General features: G+C 46.9%; 1 protein-coding gene across 1 annotated transcript in view; it reads right to left on the reverse strand.

Annotated features, from left to right (window-relative positions):
* Positions 1–20,272, reverse strand: part of SCPEP1 (serine carboxypeptidase 1) — a 32,488-nt gene extending 12,216 nt beyond the window's left edge. Inside the window, exons 1-6 of the mRNA XM_080826756.1 lie at positions 20,134–20,272; positions 16,733–16,881; positions 12,346–12,435; positions 8,007–8,162; positions 7,618–7,692; positions 3,409–3,481 (exon numbers count right to left, since the gene is read on the reverse strand). Of these exons, the coding sequence (XP_080682882.1) occupies positions 3,409–3,481; positions 7,618–7,692; positions 8,007–8,162; positions 12,346–12,435; positions 16,733–16,881; positions 20,134–20,209 (619 nt within the window). The 5' untranslated portion in view covers positions 20,210–20,272. The remainder of the gene's footprint in view (positions 1–3,408; positions 3,482–7,617; positions 7,693–8,006; positions 8,163–12,345; positions 12,436–16,732; positions 16,882–20,133) is intronic.
* Positions 20,273–21,628: the final 1,356 nt, after the last annotated feature.

Consider the following 21,628-nt stretch of genomic DNA (forward strand, 5'->3'; position numbering starts at 1 on the left):
TTTTCCCCCCCTACAGGAGGGGGGAAAACAGGCCTGTGAAGCCTTGAGAAGGTGGAGCCGGTACTGAGCCCTGGCAACTTACTTGACCACGAAGCCCTTTGTATAGCACCTCACTGGTCTGGTATTCTTCGGGGTACACCCTGAGGCATGCAGGTGTACCAGGGGACCTCACTATCCTTCATCTCTCCAACTTAACTATCTAAAGTTTGTGCCTTAGTTTCTTGAAATACAGATTCGTCTGCAACTTTCCAATGCGCCCATTGCCTGCTGGATCTAGACCAGGGAGGGGCAAAACTTTTCTATAAAGGAACAAACAGTACACATTTTTTGCTTTCTAGGCCAGGCGGCCTCTGTTGCAACTACTTGACTCTGTTGCGGCAACCTCCAAACAGCCACACGCAACATGTAAACGAATGGGCGTAACTGTGTCCCAGTAAAAAGCTTCTCTCCCAAGGGAGGGTGGCAGGACAGCCTCAACTTGTACGCTGTAGTCTGCCAACCTCTGATGTGCAACAGAAGTTTCTGAGGTGATGGAAATATTCTCTATCTATGTGGTCCAGGATAACTCAACAGTCATGTGTGGCTACTGGGTGCTTGAAATGTGGACAGTGCAACTGAAAGATTAAAACTTTTATTGTAGGGGCGCCTGGGTGGCTCAGTGGTTAAAGCCGCTGCCTTCGGCTCAGGTCATGATCCCAGCGTCCTGGGATCGAGCCCCGCATCGGGCTCTCTGCTCAGCAGGGAGCCTGCTTCCTCCCTTCTCTCTCTGCCTGCCTCTCTGCCTACTTGTGATCTGTCTGTCAAATAAATAAATAAAATCTTTAAAAAAAAAAAAAAAACTTTTATTGTATTTTAATTAATTTAAATTCAGCTACATATGGCTATGGCTGCCATCTTGAACTGTGTAGATCTTCTTGAAGACACGGAGCCCGTCTGTGCATCCTTCCTAGCACCTAGCAACATGGCTACTACCTAGCAAATAATAATTGTTCATATAAATTAACAGTATTTCTCTCTCAAAAAACGAGTACTTCTGGGATGGTAGGGTGAACTTAAGTGGATCTGAAAGGAAGGATTCAGATCTGGGCAGAAGATTTCTTTTTTTTTCTTTCTTTCTTTTTTTTTTTTTTTAACTGAGAGAGAGTACACAAGTGCAAACAGAAAGTGGGGGGTGGGGGGAGGGAGGGGCAGAGGGAGAGAGAGAAAGAGAACAAACGGGGCTTGATCTTATGACTCTGAGATCATGATCTGGAGCCGAAATCAAGAGTCAGATGCTTAATCCAATGAGCCACCCATGCGCTCCTGGGCAGGACGATTTCTAAGGGGAAGTTCATTACAGTAAGGAGAAAAAAGGTAGATTTTGGATAGGATGAACGGCACTAGTTTTTTTTTGTTGTTGTTGTTGTTTTGGTTTTTTAAACTTTTTTTGTTTTTTGTTTTTAATTTATTTGACACAGAGAGAGAGAGAGAGAGAGAGATCACAAGTAGGCAGAGAGGCAGGCAGAGAGAGAGGGAGAAGCAGGCTCCCTGCTGAGAAGATAGCCCAATGTAGGGCTCGATCCCAGCACCCTGGGATCGTGACCTGAGCTGAAGGCAGAGGCTTAACCCACTGAGCCACCCAGGTGCCCGACGAACAGGACTTGTAAAGCCTCGTGTCTTGTGTTGGTAGTGCAGTGTAATGGGTGAGTGCATAGAGTCTGGAGCCTGCTGCCTGGACAAGAATGCTGACTTTAGCTGTGTGACTTTAGGAAAATTGTTCAACCTCTCTGAGTCTCAGTTTCATCATCTCCAAAACTGTGATAATAATAGCATCCATCCCATGGAGCTGTCGTAAGTGTTAAATGAAGTTAATGCATGCCAAGTGTTGAGTGCTGTTAGGAAACTGTGATGAGACCCCAGAAGGTAGCATAAGGCCCATGGCTGTGATTTTGAGTGAGACAGGGGACCTTACACTTCTGATCAAGGCTTCTGAAGCTTTACGATGTCCTAGGAGGTCTATCCAGGAAGGAAAAACAAAAGAGGAGCTGTTCTTCCAATGCTAACTCCAGAGCTCTCACTTATGCCATTTCAGCCCTGGATGACACCAAGAATAAGGGCAAGAGATACCATTCCCACCAGCAGCATCGGGATATCCCGAATCCATTAGAGGCATGGCTCTGTAACAAACTGAATCCCCATCTTTAAGGAGAAAAATATTGCTTTTTACAAATTACTATTTTTAAAAACAGAGGCATCATCACACATCAGAAATCATACATGCCAATTTAGATGTTCTGATGATGAATACACACACCCACATAATGACCACCCCAATGAAGACAGAGAGCACACACAGACTAGAAAGTTTTCTTGGTATCCCTTTCCAGCTCATTCCCCTCCCTCCTCCAGAGGTAACTTCTCTTTGAATTTCCTACTTTGTAGTTTGGTCTTGCCTGTGAAAAATCACCTTCTGTTGGGTTCCAGTGGTTCTCAACCAGGAACATCAGGAGGAGTGTGTGTGTGTGTGTGTGTGTGTGTGTGTGTGTGTGTGTGTGACACTGGGGTGGGCATCCTGCCATCTGAAGGGTACAGATGCTGCTAACACCCCACAATGGACAGGACAAGTCCCACAACAAAGAATTATGTGGCTTCAAATGTCAACAGCCCTGAGATTCAGAAATCCTGTGTTACAGTTAACCCCACCACCGTGACTATTTCAGACATGAGAAGCCACACCCCAGGTCTCTGCATCATAAACCACTTTTATCTGTTGTCCCAAAGAGGACACTCTGGTCCTGAAACAATGAACCTGAGCGGCAGGACCTAATGGTAACATCTCACCACCACTGTGAGCAACAGATGGGAATTCCACCCCATATGCTCATATAGACTGGGGTTTGAATCCTGATGGGGCTACTCGTGCTGTTGTGTCAGAGGGCAAATTCCATCACCTCTCTAGTCTTTAAAATGTTTTCAACTGTAGGGGCACCAGGTGGCTCAGTCAGTTAGGCATTGAAATCTTGATTTTGGCTCAGGTCATGATCTCAAGGTGTGTAAGATCGAGCCCTGCCTTGGGCTTGTGCTGGGCATGGAGCCTACTTATTCTCACTCACTCTCTCTCTCTCTCCCACTGCACCCTCTTCTCTTAAAAAAAAAAAAAAAGTCTTCAACTGTAAAATTTGATTCTTTTAGTGTAAGAATCAAGTAAGAGAATTAATCTGGCCAGCAGCAATCCATGGTAGGAGCTCAATATATATGAGTTCTCATCCCCCAATTTCTTGGACACTCCTGGAGCAAACACTTTCTGCTTTGACATCTCTAAGGACCCAGAAAATTCTGTTTCCCTGTTTTTTGATCTGGACCACACAGCCCCAAGTCCCAGGGAAGGATGGAGAAAAGGAGTAAAGCATCGAAGGATTCTGGACTTACCAACAGGGGAGATCCACGAGTCACCCAAAGCGACGCCGGCAAAGTTGCACTGGATGGTCCCTTGCTGAATGGCCTGAAAGAAGAGCCCAGAAACATTCTTGCCAAGGAAACCCAGAGACCTCTGTCCCTTCTTCAGCAGGAGGGAGCCAAGCCTTTATGCACCACCTTTCCCGAGCACAGAAAACTTCTGCCCATCCTTTCTAAGACTCCCTGGGTATCCGAAGACCTAAGAGACCCAGCGGAGAACAAGAGCAACTCTCTCCAGCTGCCATTTGCAAAATGAGGAAGAACCACTCAAGTTTCACTCTACTGTTTTCACGGGAGTGTTGGCAGGATGTGCGTGGGGTCTGGTGTGGCCCTAGCTTCTTTCCAAGGGTCACTGGCACTCTTTCCCCTGAGGTCTGGGATCCTTCACAAGGTGCTGGGGTGGGGAGGACCTGGGTACAGGTCACTGTCCACATGGCAGTTGCTGAAGGGGTGGCGGTCCTCCTCAGGAGGTCCTTGAGGGAGGGAGGGATGCCTCCGAAATATACTATTATTTGTATAAAAATGAGAAAAGAAGAATATAGAGTGGACCCGTGAACACAGGTTGGAACTGCACAGGGCCACTTATACACGGATTTTTTCCAACAAATACAATACAGTAATGTAAAGGTATTTCTCTTATGTTCTTCTTAATAGCATTTTCTTTTCTTACTTCACTATAAGATACAGTATATAATATACATAACATATGTGTTCTCAGCAAGGCTTCTGGTCAACAGGAGGCTATTAGTAGTTAAGTTCTGGGAGAGTCAAGTTATATTTGGATTTTCCATAGTCCAACTTATATGAGAAAATGAATCACTGTTACATACCCGAAACTAATGTAACATTGTGTGTCAACTGTACTCAAACAAACAAAAAATTTGTTTAAAAAAGATGTATGTGGGGCACCTGACCTATTATAATATATGCTATCCAAAACTTTTTTTTTAAAAGATTTTATTTATTTATTTGACACAGAGAGAGAGAGAGATCACAAGTAGGCACAGAGGCAGGCAGAGAGAGGGGGAAGCAGTCCCCCCGCTGAGCAGAGAGCCCGATGTGAGGCTCAATCCCAGGACCCTGAGATCATGACCTGAGTCGAAGGCAGAGGCTTAACCCACTGAGCAACCCAGGTGCCCCTCTTTTTTTTTTTTTTTTTAAATTTTATTTATTTGACAGAGAGAGAAACACAGCAGAGGGACAGGGAGAGGGAGAGGGAGAAGCAGGCTTCCTGCTGAGCAAGGAGCCCGATGCGGGGCTCAATCCCAGGACCCTGAGACCATGACCTGAGCTGAAGGCAGGCATTTAATGACTGAGCCACGCAGGTGCCCCTGTTATCCAGAAATTTTACCTTGAATATATTAGACCTTTGGATCTAACTTACAGTTTCACAGGAAATACAACAGAGAGAGAAATAAGCTAAATAAAAAAACACAATGAAGATGTTACCAGACAAATCCAGAAAAGGAGACAAGCCATGGTCTGGCTTCTTCACCAAATCAGAGTCACAATAAAGGGGCTGCGCTAGATGAAAACAGACTTTAGGGACACCGCAGCCAGATGTAATTCCTGCATCTGGTTTGAATAATGGCTTAGACTAACTGGCTATCAAGGACACGCTGCGATCATTAATATTTGAGATGAATATCTGAGATGAAAAAGTACTGAAATGGGAAGGTGAGGACTAGCGACTAAAGAAAGAAGGCTGTAGACATTATGCCTAAGATGATCTCATATTGGTTTCAAAAGCATTTTATTACAGTGCAGGAGCAGAAGTAAAGGCCATCCACAAAGGTGCTAGGGGGGCTCTCCACCTGGTGGGAAGGTGATGTTTTAAGCTTTAATTTGTGCTTGCTGTATTTTCTAATTTTCTGTTATGCACATATACTATTTCTTATGAAGGTTCATTTTTTTAACAGAACTAATAAATCTTAAAAAAGTAAAGGTCATACGAGCTCACTGGAAACAAACTGGAGCACCGCAGGGGACAGGAGAAAATGTGGCAAAACTTTCCCCTCTGTCCCACGTGTGACCTCCTGCTCACCAGTCAGCCACAGTTCATGTGGCACATACCCTAAACCCTTACTTTGCTCTCACAAGCTTATACACACACGTATATAAAGAAGCATCCATTCTTTATAATGGCTGCAAAGAGTCCCATGGAAGGATACACTTACTTTATTTAACTAATCCTCTAGGGATAGCCACTGACCTTGTTTTCAGTTGATGGGCACTATAAACAATAGTGAATTAAACATGCTCTGATTTGGGGCACCTGGGTGGCTCAGTCAGTTAAGTGTCTGGCTCTTGGTTTCGGCCCAGGTTGTGATCTCAAGGTTTTAGGATCAACCCCCACATTGGGCTCCACGCACAGTGCAGAGTCTGCTTAAAACATTCTCCTTCTCCCTCTGCTCCCCCCCCACCCCACACTCTCACTGACTCTCTCTCACTCAAATAAATAAATAAATAAATGTATGTTTAAAAAAAAAAAAACAAAACCCCTCTGACACACACACATATAAGAATTCCCAAGGACAGGTTCCTGGAACTGAAACTATTGGGTTCAAGGGCATACAGATTTTAAAAGTTGACAGAGACTGCCAAATTGCCCTTTTATTTATTTTTTTAAAAGATTTTATTTATTTATTTGACAGAGAAAGAGACAGACAAAGAGCACAAGCAGGCAGAGCAGCAGGCAGAAAGAGAGGGAGAAGCAGGCTCTCCGCTGAGCAGGGAGCCCGACTCGGGACTTGATTCCAGAATCCTGGCATCATGACCTGAGCCGAAGGCAGTCGCTTAACCAACTGAGCCACCCAGGAACGGCCCCCCCCCCCAAATTATCCTTTTAAAATGCCAATTTTCATTACCACCAAAAGTACAGGAGAACACTTATTTCCCTGACTTCTTACCAAAACTGGGTGTCACCAATATTTAAATACTTATAAGCCTTATAGATTTGGTTACTAACAAAAGTTGAGCATTTGTCCTATGTTCATGGCTGTTTGCATTTTTTCTATAAATGGCTTGTTTATATTTGCTCATTTGCTACTAGGATATTGTCCTTGTTTATGGTTATCAATATGAACACTTTTTCTATCATATATTTGTGTACATATACATCTTTTGAAATTACCAATGGAACTCAAGTTTAAATTTGCATGGGGTCTAAATAAGTCAACCTCATTCTTTTTGGCTTTTTGGGTGTTCCATCCTATGACGGAGAGCTTCAGGGGCTCAATCAGTTGTGTCCAACTCTTGATTTAGGCTCAGGTCAGGCTCTTGGGTTTGTAAGATGAAGCCCCATGTTGAGTTCTGTGCTGGGCATGGAGTCTGCTTGAGATTCTCTCTCTCCCTCCCTCTGCCCTACTTCCTTCTCTGGCTCACATTCTCTCTCTCTAAATCATCATCATCATCATTTAAAAATTAAAAGAAAATTAAAAATTAAAACAATGAAGGAAAGCTGCAGGTTCTCTTACAGTTTTGGTTTTTATGCTTAGATTTTTTTTTTATGTTTAGATTTTTAATCTTGAACCGATATTTTATGAGAGAAAGAATTCCACATGATGGTTTTTCAAAGTGAGAGCCATTTGTTTCCATACCATTCACTGAGTATCCTATCTGCTGCCCAATGATTTGAAATGCCATCTTATCATCGCATATGATTATGCCATATGATCATATGCACAACACCTATATGTTACTTACATACACATATATACACATCATATCCTGCCACACTTAATCCATTAGTCTGCTGCTGTGCTAGTACCACATTGGTTTACTTGCTGTAGCTTTCTTTTTTTAATTAATTAATTAATTACTTTATTTGATAGAGACACAGCGAGAGAGGGAACACAAGCAGAGGAGTGGGAGAGGGAGAAGCAGGCTTCCCACTGAGCAAGGAGTCCGATGCAGGGCTCAATCCTAGGACCCTGGGATCATGACCTGAGCTGAAGGGAGATGCTTCACAACTGAGCCACCCATGCGCCTCATGGTGTAGCTTTCTTTATAGCCTGTTCCACATCTGCTAGGGCAACCTTCACTGTTCTCTTTGAAACCTTTTGTGGTTATTACAGACTTTATACAAGGTCTCACTCAAAGTATACTCAATATCAGGTGATACAGAAAGGAACACAATCAGTTTTTGTCTGAAACCAAAACAACAGTCCTCTCCCCCGTTACCTTATAAAGTTCTAGACCAATGCCGGCTGCCATTTTTCCTCCGTAGGACTCTGAGAAAATGTAGAATGGAATCGTCTAGCAAGAAAAGGGATTTACAAAGAATTAAATATGCCGAATGCCTTTTTTTTCCCCACATGAATTCATTTCACATTTCTACTGCATGTAATGGCCAGACAAATCTCTTTTCTTGGTCTTTTCCCCCATATCAAGCTCAAAACCACTTTTAGAGGTGACAGAAACAAAAGGCCACAACCTGCTCTCGGGTGCAGAAAGGTTTTCTCTGATAACAGCTGGACATTGAACTCCTGGGGAAGTCGGAGCTAATTCAGATGGCTACAGCAGTGTGACTGCTACCCCCTTTGCTTAGCCATCCCCGAGTCACGGCTCACCTGAAATTCCTTGTGGCAATCGAAGAAAGTCTTCAGGAGAACCATCATGTCTGACGCCACGGTGGCGAGGTCTTTGGCATACGCGTCACTCCTGTTCACGTAACTGAACCCAGTGCCCACCGGGTTATCCACGAATAGGAGACTGGCCGACTGGAGCTACACGTCACACAGGAAAGTCAAGTGGTACAATCAGTTAGTCACCGACTGTCTTTTCACCATCTTTTTAAAATTTATTTTCATTTTTTATTTTATTTTTTTACTTCCACCATCTTCTATGCACTTGAACCCAGGCATGTGAAGATATCAGTGAGTTTACAATCCTACTGCTAAAAGAGATTTCAAAAAATAGTAAGGGACAGGACAGGCACCTGGCTGGCTTAGTCAGTAGAGCTTGCAACTCCTGGCCTCAAGGTTGTGAGTTCAAGCACCGCACTGGGCCTGGAGCCTACCTTAAGAAAATAAATAAGAAGGGCCAGGAATGTAGACTACTAAGGCAAAGAAAGGCAAAGAAAAGAAGAGGCGTGTCCAGATACACAGGGACCAAAGCATCTAAGCTGTCACTTTCACACAACACAGTGTCCTAAATGTAATCCGTGAGCTCAGGTAGGACCACACAGTGTCAGCAGGAGCCACGGCTCGAAGCAGAGACAGTACATCCCGGGTCTGAACATCACCCATCAGTTTTCTTCAAGATGAATCCAATTTCCACACCAGCCTGGCCTCCAGAACACCACGAGCACAGAATTTATCCTAATACCTTTTCCAAAGAGGCTCAGGGCTATAGACTCTTCTGTCTGGACAGATGGTCCCTGGTGACACAGTCCAGCCATGTCCTTTACTGATCAGGGAATTAAAGTCCAGAAAAGACCCAGGACTTGTCCAAGGAAGGTCACAAAGCTGGACAAATAATAGCAGCACCAGCACTCAGGCCTGGCCTCCTCACTTCCCATTCAGACTCTGCCGAGTCGTACTACGCTCTGAGTTCTGGGAAACTTGTGAACGAGCCAGTGTGGTACTCCGCTACTACACACGGGAGTGATATTTCAGTCAAAAGCAAGTTCAGGAATGTTCCAGGCCAAGGGAACAGCATGTGCAAAGATCCTGAGGCAAAGCTAAATTGCACTTGAGGAGGACTAGCAGGGAGACGGACAAAGAGAATCCAAGGACTCCAAGGGAACCTTGAGGAAGAGGTGGTCCCACGCTGAGTCTTGAATGATAGACATGAGTATGGGAAGGCAGGAGAGAGTGAGGGGCCAAAGGAATGAGGTCCACACCAAGGAACTGGCCAGGCAGAGGCCTGAAGGGAGGGTGTACAAAGACAGATGTTGGGACATGGGGCAGGAGATAGGCAGAGACCAGCTTATGCCCAGGAATCTAGCTCTGATCTTCTGGGAACTGGAAGATATTAAACTAAGGAACGATTTGCATCAGAGAGGCGCTCTGAAAGCAGCCACTAGAGAGGATGGGAAAGGGAGGGATGAAGAATGTTAACAACACTTGGGGGTCTAACATAGAGTTACCAGATGACCCAGCCACTCCACTTCGAGGTAGATCCCCCCCAAACCAAAAACAGGAACTCCTACGAATGTTTGTGCCCCAGGGTCTCCTGCACTCGTCATCAGAGCCAAAGAGTGGAAACAACCCAGCTGTCCATCAACAGATGGAGAGACAGAATGTGGTCCATCCATACAACGGAACATTATTCAGCCATACAAAAGTGGCTCTAGTGGCACATACGACATGGATTACCTTGTAAATATCACAAGACATGAAAGCCGCCACACACCGAAGGCCACATACTGTATGACTCCATAGTTTCAAGACGGCTTACCCAGCCAAGTCTACAGAGATGAAGGTTGATGAGTGGCGGCCTAAGGAGAGACTAGTGCTTAATAGCTAAGGGGTATGTGGTTTTCTGGGATGGGAGGGTAGTGAAAATATTCTGAAATTGACCGTGGTAATGGTTGTAAAACTGAATATACTGAAAGCCACTGAATCATACACTTTCAATGGGTGAGTCGTATGGTATGTGAATTTTATTTCAATAAGGCTATATTTTAAGAATTCGTTTTTAGGAACGCCTAGGTGGCTCAGTCGGTGAGGCATCTGCCTTTGGCTCAGGTCATGATCCCAGGGTCCCGGGATCAAGCCCTGCGTGAGACTCTGTGCTCAGTGGGGAGCCTGCTTCTCCCTCTGCCCCTGCTCGTGCTCTCTCTCACTCTCTCTCAAATAAATATAATCTTTTAAAAAAATAATTCATTTTTAGGTAAAATTGATTGGACAAGCAGGGTGAGGGGCAGGGGAAGACAAGGATGGATCTCTGGTTTGGTTCAGGCACCTGACAGGATGGTGGTACCATTCGCCACAACAAGGGATGATGGAGGTGGCTGGTTTTGTGGGTGGGCCGTCCGGTGTACTAATGACTATAGTTTGGGGTATGTTGAATAGGGGATTATGAGAGACATTCACGTGGAGACATCCCAGAAGCAAATGGAGAAAAGTTCTGGGGCAAAAGGTTCTGAGCTAGAGATAGGGACTTAGGAGTCATCACCTTCTATGTGTGATTAAAGGAGTCTGAGAGGACAGGGCTGCCTAGAGAACACACAGAAGAGAAAGTTACCAAGGACAGAGTACGGGCCACAGAGTACGAGGCAAAAAAGTCCATGAAAAGAATCCCATGCAGGATCTGCCAGACTTGGGACGGGGAAGCCAGCAGGGCCCTGGGGACAGGCGCTCCAGCAGAGTTATGGGGAGAGAGTGAAGTGGGTTAGGACAGGGCTGCCTAGCCTCGTCACGGCGACAGAGACTTGCGTACTTCCTCCTAGGGCTACTGTGCATTGCGTTCCCTAGCACCCACTCTCCCCTGCCCCCAGCCCCAGCCCCCAGCCCAGAAAGCTCCAGGCGAAGGCTTAAATAGGAGGTGAAGATGGCACACCTCATTTTACTGCACTTTCTATAAATTGAAGGTTTGCGTGCAGCCCCGCCTCGAGCAAGTCCGCCGGCACCATTTTCCCAAAAGCGCCTGCTCTCTTCATGTCCCTGGGCCCCATTTTAGTAATTCTTGCAATGTTTCAAACTGTTTCATTATTACTATACTTCTTACGGCGCTCTGTAACCAGTGATTACCACTCAGGGAAGCTCAGATGATGGCCAGCACTTTTCAGCAATAGCGCCCTTCTTCATTAAGGTATGTACATCGTTTTTTCACACGTTACTTCAGTGCCCACGGAACAGACCACAGTCTGTTCCATGGGCATAGGGTAAGCATAACTTGTATATGCCCCGGGAAGCAAAAAAAATTCATCTGACCCGCTTTATCGTGGGGGTCCGGAGCGGAACCCGCAGTATCTCCAAGGTATGCCCATATAACGAATTCTTTAAAAAAGGGAGGGAGCTGGAGGAATTGGTGTGGGAGGCTGGGGAAAACCCGTGCATGTCCATATCCCAGGGAGAAGAGTCTAGAGACAGCACAAAGACAGAGAAAGGTAGTAACTATCTGAGTGGAATTTGGAGGAAGGGACATTAGCAGAGAGGAGCCTCATGTGTTGTTCTGAGATGGGAGGAGGCTAGAAAGGGGTAGAGAGGTCAAACCTTACTAGCAAGGATAGGGGCAGCTGGTCGCAGGGGATGGCTCTGTTCTCTCGGGGAGGCAGGGAGACAGGTCAGGCAGGGAGGGGAGGGGAGTTGCAGCACACAGTGGAGGCGGCCCCCTCAGCCCCCGCGAAGCCCACAGCCAGGTGACAGCCCCACCCCGCCAACACCGCCGTGTTGCCCACCAGGGCTGGGCACTTGGGAGTAGGAGCCAAGCTGGCGGACAGCAGGACTGACCCACGCTTGGGGGTGGCAGGGCTGTTCCAGGAGAAGGATGAAGGAGCCAGGGGTTGAAAAGAGAGGGGTTAGGGCAAGAAGTGAGACTAAGAATGAGGGAGGGAGGGAGACAGAACTGGAGGCACACCAGAAAGGCTGAGGACAAGGGGTCTGAGGTCTTGATGGAGTCAAGAAGCAAGGCAGGTGAGGGGAGAGGGGACAGGACTGGGGGGTGTGGCCAGAGGCAGGGACCCTACAGTTGGACTACAGAGATGGCCAAGATGTAGGAAGTGAGGAGGTCCAAGCTGTCAGCTAGAATAGGCTTCTGCTGCCAAGTGGAGAGAAAGGTCAGGGATGTGGGAAGGCAAGAGAGGAAGCCTGTGGTAAGTAGGCAAGGCCCCAGGACACATGGGGAAAGGGACCCGACAGGATGGCTAGACTTGTGACCCCGCCCGGAATGGGTCAGGCCGGGTGGGGCTGAGCCCTGGGGAGGCCAAAGGGCACTTGCAGTTAGGGGCTGTGCTCACGGTACCCAGGTACTTCTTCGTGGTTTGAGATCACTATCAAGGGGCCCAATCTCCTCGAAATTTCCAAATCCAGTGCTGGAACCACCCGGGCCACCCTGTGGAAGAGAAAATAAACAAAAATAAACCCAGAGAAAACATGGGTCAAATCATCATTACAACGACGACCACATTCATGACAACAACACATGATTTAGCAATGGCTGGGGCAACATTATACCAAAGACCCGACTGACCTGGTGACCTGGGGTGTCTGGACTAACAGAGCCCCCTCCTAACTGCTCAAGCCTTTTAAAGGGAAAAGACCCAGGGACGGCTGGCTGGCTGAGTCCACAGGGCCCGCAACTCGACTCAGGTTTGTGAGTTTGAGCCCCATGTTGGGTGTAGAAAGTACTTGAAAATAAAATTAAAATTAGGGCGCCTGGGTGGCTCAGTAGGTTAAGCAGCTGCCTTCGGCTCAGGTCATGATCCCAGGGTCCTCGGACCGAGTCCCACATCCGGCTCCTTGCTCAGCAGGGAGCCTGCTTCTCTCTCTGTCTCTGCCGGCTTGTGCGCTTGCGCTCTCTCTCTCTGACAAATAAATAAATAAAATCTTTAAAAAAATTAAAATTAAAATAGTAAATAAGTGAATAAATAAATAAACAAATAAATAAATAAAGTAAATGGAAAGATGTGGCCAGAGAGCCCCAGAGGGAACCTTCCTACTTCCAATCCTCTGAGGTTGAACCCTGGCCTGCCATGGGGTCACTGACCTTCAAAACACCTCATCCGTCCCCCCTCATTTCCCAGAAGAGCAGTAAGGGCCAGGGAAGGCGCATGGCAACGCGGAGTCTGCCAGGCCCAGACCTGGGGCCCTGTGACTCTCCACCCCACCACCCTCTCCTCAGTGTCCCTGCGGACTGACAAGGGATGCAGACTTGATCACGTGGATCTCCAGGATAGAATTTAGCAAATGCAAAAGTCCCAGAGCAGGGAGGACCCAATACTGTTGTGTACCCAGGACCAAGGGTGGGGCAGGATTGTGACCAGAGCTCGGTGCTGGGGCCCAACCATGAGAGGTGGAGGTCCTGTGGGTTGTGAAGGGCTAAGTGAGGGAGGGAGGCCCTTCTGGAGATGATCAGGAGAAAGCACGGTCAGTGCTCTTTTGGACAACGTCTTAGAGGCCAGCTGAGCTGAGGGCATAGGCCTCAAGTAAAAGGATACTGTCTCCCTGTACGTGAGCAAGGTGGATAGGAAGGGGAGACACAAACATGGAAGGACTATCTCTGGCAAAACAGAAGCCAGGGCTATCTGTATAGGGAAATCTAAAGGGAGAAAAAAAAAAAAGTCAGGGAGCCTGGGGCGCTCAGTCAGTTAAGCAACTGCCTTCAGCTCGGGTCGTGATCTCGGGGTCCTGGGTTCGAGCCCCACATTGGGATCCCTGCTTTGCGGGGAGCCTGCTTCTCCCTCCGCCTGCTGCTTCCCCTGCTTGTGCACTTTCTCTCTCTGTCAAATAAATAAATAAAAATCTTAAAAAAAAAAGAGAGAGACAACATAGGGTCAGGGTTTAGGGGTAAATGGAAGAGCCCAGCAGGGAAAGACTGTACGAAAGTATGCAATATTTTGAACCTACACCAAACTATTATAAAGCTGGGTGGCTATAAATCCCTCTAATTATATGCCCTCTGTATCTTAGGTTTTCCTAAGACGCCCACCAGCGAGAGGCGCAGCTCATCACAGTGATGCCTATAACAGTGAAAGGATGCACCTCTAATGTCCCTCACTTGGGAACAGGTTAGTAAATTACGACACGTCTACAAGACGGCCATTTAGAATGGCCATATTAGAAACGGCCATTTAGAACCATAAACAATAGGAAACTGTGTGGCAACACTGAAAAATGCTTATAATGCAACACGCAGTGAATTAAGAGCAAGTGTGTATCCTCCGGTGAACGCTGGGCCCCTTTCTCCTAGCTGACTAACTGGGAGACAGGGGGACAGCACCAGAGCGAAAGGAGTGAAGCTGGGAATCCTAGGGGGCTTGAACTTGCCGTGACAAATCCCAATTTCCTGTCCCGCTTTTGATAAGCTGTGGTTGGCATCAGGTGACGACACTCCTTCCACTGTCCCCCCACCCCGCCCCCACCAATGGCAACGAGAAACCGGCTGGAGGATGTTTCTGTTGTTTGAGAACATCCCACTGCAAAATCCATTTTCCTTTGGAACTTTGGGAAGGGGTGCTGTCATGGCCCAGGGACTACCAGTGACTGAAATATGGGAAATGTGTCAGCAGATCAACCAAAAGGCTTCAATGACTTGCGGGTATACCTAAAATAGCTCACTACTCCACTCAGAACTACTTCACTCAGGTGACATGACCTCAACTCTCAAGGACCTACCCACAGAACGCAGTATGTGCATCGTCAGCAAGCTGCTAAAACTGATCTCCTTTTAATTTAAATTAATTATCTCTTCCCTAATCATAGTCTTTTTCCTTCTCCCGGGGGGCTCTGAGGAAATGAAAGGCAGGCTGGTTAGCTAGCCTGTTGATAACCTTCAAACAGTATCTCAGCTCAGAGTGTAACCCTAAACAAAGGCCACAAACTGGGCAGCCTCCGGGGGCCACGGCCACTCAGCTCTGGCAGAGCAGGGTCAGGCCCCAAGGGGGCCAAGTCTCCTGATTTCTGGAAAAAGGAAAGAAGTGCCTTGAATTTAAAATGTTGCCAGCTGGGGTGCCTGGGTGGCGCCGTCTGTGGTGCGTGAGACTCTTGGTTTGGGCTGTGATCTCAGGGTCAGGAGCTCGAGCCCCGGCGGAGTCGGCTTGGGATTCTTTCCCTCTCCCTATCCCCGCCACCCCCTCCCCCCGCAAATAAATAAATAAACCTTTAAAAAAAAATCCTGGCATAATTCAGATAGAACAACCACTTCACTCTACAATCAACCAAAGGGAAGGTTTGCAGCTTCTGAAACTGGAGAATTTTTACATTCCTGAGAGTCCAGAAAGTGCCTCAGGGCAGCACATGACAAAGGGGAGCACCAGGCCTATACACCAGCACTTCTGCTTTCTGCTCTGGCTCCAAGCATCAGCTTTCACTTGAGGGTAGAAAAAGTCCTGCTGATTAATAAAAAAGTTCAACACCCTCAAAATCCCTCAGACTAAAAAGCCAAAGCTCAGAAATGGAAGTGGCCGCATCTCCACCCCCCCCACCCCCCCAGCCCCCAGCAGCCTGGGGTGGACAGAAGTTCCTGGGATACACACATGGGATCTTTCCTCAGACATCTTCCTATCTCTACCCTCAGGCTGGGCCTCACCTCCAGCCCCCAAGGAGACAGTTGTGATAATGCTAAAAGAGAAAGGGCCCTCCCTACAAAGGATTCCTCTGAGCTCTACCTCACCAGAAACAGTCTACAGGGGCTAGCTGAGGAGGCCAAGGCCAGGGCACCTGCAGGGTGCTTGTGAATACTAACATTTTGGAACAAAGTGACATCTAAACCCCATGGAGAGGAGCGGCAGGACACCCTCTTTATCGATGAGCAACCTGGAGCCCCATCCAGGCCACACGTCTAGTTTCCAGAGGCTGAAGTGGGAGCGCGTTCCTCCACCCCTCCCCAGAGCCTGGTCCTCCAGGTGAGCGTGGGGCCACCTCTAGACAGGTATTGTAGGAAGTCAAGAAACGATCCTCTGCCTGCCCCCAAATGCCCTTCAACTAGCTCCCTGCCTTCCATCCTACAATCAGAGCTCGAGATTAAAAGGCAGGGTGCCTGGGAGGCTCACATGGTAAAGTGTCTGCTTTCGGCTCAGGTCATGATCCCGGGGTGCTGGGATCAAGTCCTGCATCGGGCTCCCTGATCCTTGGGGAGCCTGCTTCTCCCTCTGCCTCTCTCTCTCTGTCTCTCAAGAATAAATAAATAAAATCTTACAAAAAGAAGATTAAAAGGCAAACACACTCAGGGAGAAGGATAGGGTGCAACATTTAATACTAAGCTACACAAGGCTGAGTCCTTTCAAGATCAGCTTTTCTGCAGGCGAGGAGATAGGGTTGAGGAAGGACTGGGAACAGAGGGAGAGGGAGGGCTGCTCAGGGTACCTCAACCTTTGGTTGGGAACCTCTGAAAACATTTCTGTCAGCACAAAGTTGAATGTGAATTTAGAGCTTCCACAAAGGCGTCTTGCCACTGACTGGGCTTAATATAGGAACACCCCTGTAAAGGCTAGAACCCCTCACTCTCTGATCTGGCCCCCTTGGTATACCATGGCCTTTGCCTGCCTCAGTAGGACACCGAAGCCTGAAGCCTTGGCGATCCCCCACTGGCCACTGGATCAGATCAGTCCTTCACCGCTGAGCTGTAAGTCCTTAAGAGCAAGCAAAGTGGCAGGTGGGGAAAGCTGACCAGGCAGCCCAGCCACTGTTACCTGAAGCCACATGACCAGGGGAAGTTCTGAGAAGTTCTTGCAGGGGTTAGTGGCATAATAGAGCCACCAGAACATGTGGGCATCCTTGCGGACGGTCACATAATTCCATACTTCCTTTCCCTCCTCTGCGGGCTGGTCCGTGGCCGCTCCTGAAACAGAAGCACAACGTGATCTTCCTGAAGGATGTGTAATGTCCAGGTAAATTCTAAGCCCATGGAGATGGCCACGATAAACTGGAGATGATTTGGTTTCTACTTTAGGCACTTTACTCACTCTAATATATTGCAGAGATAAGGAAAAGCACTTCACTTGGCATAAAGCAAACCTGGAGGGCTTGGGTGGCTCAGTCAGTGAAGCATCTGATACTAGATCTCAGCTCAGGTCCTGATCTCAGGGTTGTGAGTTCAAGTCCCACATCTGGCTCCAGGCTGACACAGAGTCAGCTTGAGATTCTCTTCTTCTACCCCTTCCCACCCACTCTCTCTCTCTAATAAATAAATAAATCCTAAAAAAAAAAAAAAAAAAAAGGCAAACCAAACTTAATAGTGGCTGGAGGCTTTCACTTCTTCCTCTGCACCCCCTGTAATATTCAGATGCTTAACAGCAAGCACGAAACACTTTCTTTTTAAAAAGATTTTATTTATTTATTTGACAGACAGAGATCACAAGTAGGCAGAGAGGCAGAGAGGAGGAAGCAGACACCCCGCTGAGCGGAGAGCCAGATGCGGGGCTCGATCCCACAACACCGGGATCAGGACCTGAGCCGAAGGCAGAGGCTTTAACCCACTGAGCCACCCAGGCACCCCAGCATGAAACACTTTCATAATTCTGTTTTAGAGAGACAGATTCACCTTTCTGGAAAAAAATAAAAATTGCAAAATGCAAAATGCTGGCCTTTATATCTCATTTAATATATGATTAAAGAGGTATCCCAGATGAGAGGGACCAATATTCACTATCTTATGCTGGGAAAAGTGTTAGCTTTTGTGAAGGAGAAATAAAATGTAGGTCCTTATCTGACACTATAAACCAAAATACATTTCAAGTGAATCAAGTATTTCAATTTTAAAATTTAGATATTAAAAATAATACAAAAATATAATTGAGGATGTCTGGGTGGCTCAATTGTTACGCATCTGCCTTTGGCTCAGGTCATGATCTCAGGGTCCTGGGATCAAGCCCATTAGGCTCTTTGCTCAGTAGGAAGCCTGCTTTTCCCTTTGCCTGCTGCTCCCCCTACTTGTGTTCTCTCTTTCACTCACTCTCTCTCAAATAAATAAATAAAATCTTTAAAATACATATATAACATTGAATTTTTCTTAATCTCTGGAAGGGGAAGTGATGTAAGCATACCCCAGAGACTATAAAGGAAAAGGTCAACAGAGTTGAGGACAGACTTGTTATATTTTCTGTACAACAAAATGTATGTACATCAGAAATAAAATTAAAAGGCATACAACAATGACATGCAACAAATACAAAAAAGGGTGATTTTTTTTACTCGTGTGGATCAATTTCAAAAAGGAAGATCCTAATAGTCAAATGGGTGAAGGCTCTGAAGAAATAATTTATGAAAAGTAAATGTGAATGTCTGATAAGTATGTGAGAAAGAGCTAACATCACTAATACTTAGTTATGAAAATCAAACCAATATGAGGTCACACAGAAAAAACTTCGCTTATGTGACAGATAAAAAAAAAATAATGGCAGGTGCCCAATGGCCACAAGGAGACAGGAGAGCAGTCCTCATCACTGCTGGAAAGAGCGCACACTGGCATCACTTTTGGGGAAGGCAGCTTGGGTTTGCAAATATCAAAAGAAAGATATTCCACAGATCAAAAGCTATATATATATATCCTTCAATCCCACAGCTCCTATTTTCCCTAGTTAACTCTGTAGCATCTGCAAAATATGTATTCGGAAAAAATAGGTTCAATACATTTTCCACGTCACCTTTGCTAAAGTAACAACTCTTGAGTTACTGTTCTTTTTCTCAAGTACCCATCTGGGTGAAAGGCTGCCATTCAAAGATGATGAGAGGTGATCCTCCATGAGGGGAGTTTCCTGCCTTCTACTTCCTCTTTTCTTAAATTTCAAGCCCCCATGACAAGGAAAAGCACAAGAACTGGTCTCAAAAAGAAGAGAAGGGAGTAGAGGAGACCGGAGAAGTGAGAAGCGAGAAGGATGTAGATTAAGAAAACCAGAAAGTGGCTTGAGGAGCAAAACAGAGTGGCTAGATCATAGATGTGGTTGTAAGATTGTCTGTACAAGTGACCTAAGATTACAGTCTCCTGGAAAATGACAGATATGGCTCGGGTCCCTTTTCACTTAACCGATGGTCCTCCTCCCTTCCCTGGCAGTGACTGCTGTTAAAATGGGGGGAGGGGGTGGGGGCAACAGTTTTGACATTTCCCGGACCCAAACTGAAGGGCCAGATGATCCCAGTTTACAAAAGGTTAAGACGAGAACTCTTAAGCACTCTGCGTAAGATCACAAGGCCGGTGTGTGGCCAGTTCGAATTCTCAGATCTTGAATCAGACCACGGAACACTTTGCTGAAAGGCTAAAAATCGATCTGCAAGTCATCCTATTAAACGCGAGTTTGTTTTTGTCAAAAAGGATCGCAGTGGGCGCCTGGGTGGCTCAGTCGTTAAGCGTCTGCCTTCGGCTCAGGTCATGATCCCAGGGTCCTGGGATCGAGCCCCGCATCGGGCTCCCTGCTCCGCGGGAAGCCTGCTTCTCCCTCTCCCTCTACTGCTCCCCCTGCTTGTGTTCCCTCTCTCGCCATGTCTGTCTGTCAAATAAATAAATAAAATCTTTAAAAAAAAAAAAAAAAAAAAGGATCGCAGTGAGGGGAGATACTATGCTGTCCGTTCTGATCAGGAGAGAGAGAAAGACCTCGTCTCAATGAAACGTCCCATTTGTGGCGGAGTTGGTATTTCTGGGTCCTTCGCCCCACACGTTTCCGCTCAAAATAAAAAGTCCTCATTAACCCCACTTAGCTGCCAATCACCGCAGGAAAGGGGAGGTGGACTTGGGATCGTGGAAACCTCATTGATCAGCAGTTTCCCCCAGTCATGTATTTTGCACAACTCCTTCTACCTCGGGGTAGGGAAGAGAGGAGTACCAGACCACGCAGAGCCAGAAAGGGGTAGAGAAAGCACTTAGCACTTAAAAAGAAGAAGAAGAAGAAGAAGAAGAAGAAGAAGAAGAAGAAGAAGAAGAAAAGAAAAGGAAAGAAAAGAAAGAAAGAAAGAGCGAGGTTCTAAAGCAGTGTAATTACGCAAGGTGGAAACTGGGGGAAACAGATTTGCTTTCAAAAGCACAAACCCACTAACAGACGTTCATCCCTGGAGAGAGGAGGAGGCACCGGCCGCTGATGCAAATTTTGCCCGAACCTACCGGTGCTCGAACCCAGATGCAGCAGGAGCAGCAGCAGCAGCAGAGACAAGGGACAGGTCCGGGGTGCCGGCTCCATGGCGAATACCGGGCGGCCTCACCAGCCGCAGGCTGGACCCCGCGCCCCACCACGTGACGGCGGTGGGTGGGACCGGGCCGGGCCGGGGGCGGGGCCTTCTGAGGGGCCCCGGGGCGGGGCCGGCGGTCTGGGGGCGGGGCCTGGGCGGCGGGCGGCAGCTAGTGTCCCGGTTGCGCTTTGCTGGTCTGGCCCACCGGAAGCCGAGTGGCCGCGCGCGGGGTGTTGTATCTGCCCCGCCACGTCCTCCTCTGCGGCTTTGGGGATGGATCAGAGAGTTTGAAGCGTTTAATGCATTTGTCTGACTTGGGTCGTGCGACGGGACTGAAACGCTACGGAGAAATAACCACGAGAACCGTCTTTCCTGCCCGGCTCATCCCTTCCTTCCCCAAAAATACGCCTGGCATTTCGGAAGCTACTGCATGACCTCCAGGCAGATGAAGCTTGAACCACCTGGTCGTAGAACACTGCGATTCCATTTTTCACAGATTTAGCTTTAAAAGTATTTTAACTATAAAATTACATATATCATGGACATGTTGGAAATTACTAAAATTTTTAGTTCCTACAAAACCATTGTTGGCATTATATATTTTTCTCTAGTCTTCATCTTTGTAAGTACAATGAATAAAAGTTCTATTGTTTTTTTCTGGGTTGATAATTTGTCATTCACATAATTCTGTGTTAACATTGTCTTCCGAACAGTCATTTTATTTTATTTTTTAATATTTTATTTGAGGCAGAGAGAGAGAGAGTGTGTGTGAAGACAAGCAGTGGGGAGAGGGAGAAGTAGACTCCTTGCTGAGCAGAGAGCGTGCTGTGGGGCTCTATCCCAGGACCTCGGGATCATGCCCTGAGCTGAAGGCAGAGGCTTAACAGACCAGGTGCCCCCACAACAGTCATTCCTAGATGGAATTCTAGGTTTGGGTAGGGGAAGGGAGGAAATGAATGGTAGAGGGGTGTGTGTGTGTGTGTGTGTGTGTGTGTCTAAAGGTTATTTTTTTTTCCTTAGGATATACTAAATAACTCACCTCATAGAACTAGGACACAAGATAATACAAGGACAGGTTATTGCTAAATACTGTATTTCAAAAAGTGCTCATGACAGAAAACAAAACTGAAAAACAAAGTCCATGTGACAACTCCTTTTTCTGTCCCCCTCTGTATCCCTCTCCTCCTCTCAAAAATGGACAGATGTTTTTACCAGCAACCTTGTGAAAAGAGTCCTGCCAGTGAAGGGCAAGGGCACTGAGATTTGGACCAGAGAAAAGAATTAGGCAACCAGGTTCTCGAAAGCTTTGGCTTGGTTTGGTCCTGGAATGTGTTAAATGCCATAATGAGAGTACTGGGGATAAGCCACTTCTAAAGGAACATTTGAAAAATATACACACAGGAGTGACTGGGTGGCTCAGTTGGTTAAGC

Source organism: Martes martes, assembly GCF_963455335.1.
Source record: "Martes martes genome assembly, chromosome: 16".
Classification (NCBI taxonomy): Eukaryota; Metazoa; Chordata; class Mammalia; order Carnivora; family Mustelidae; genus Martes; species Martes martes.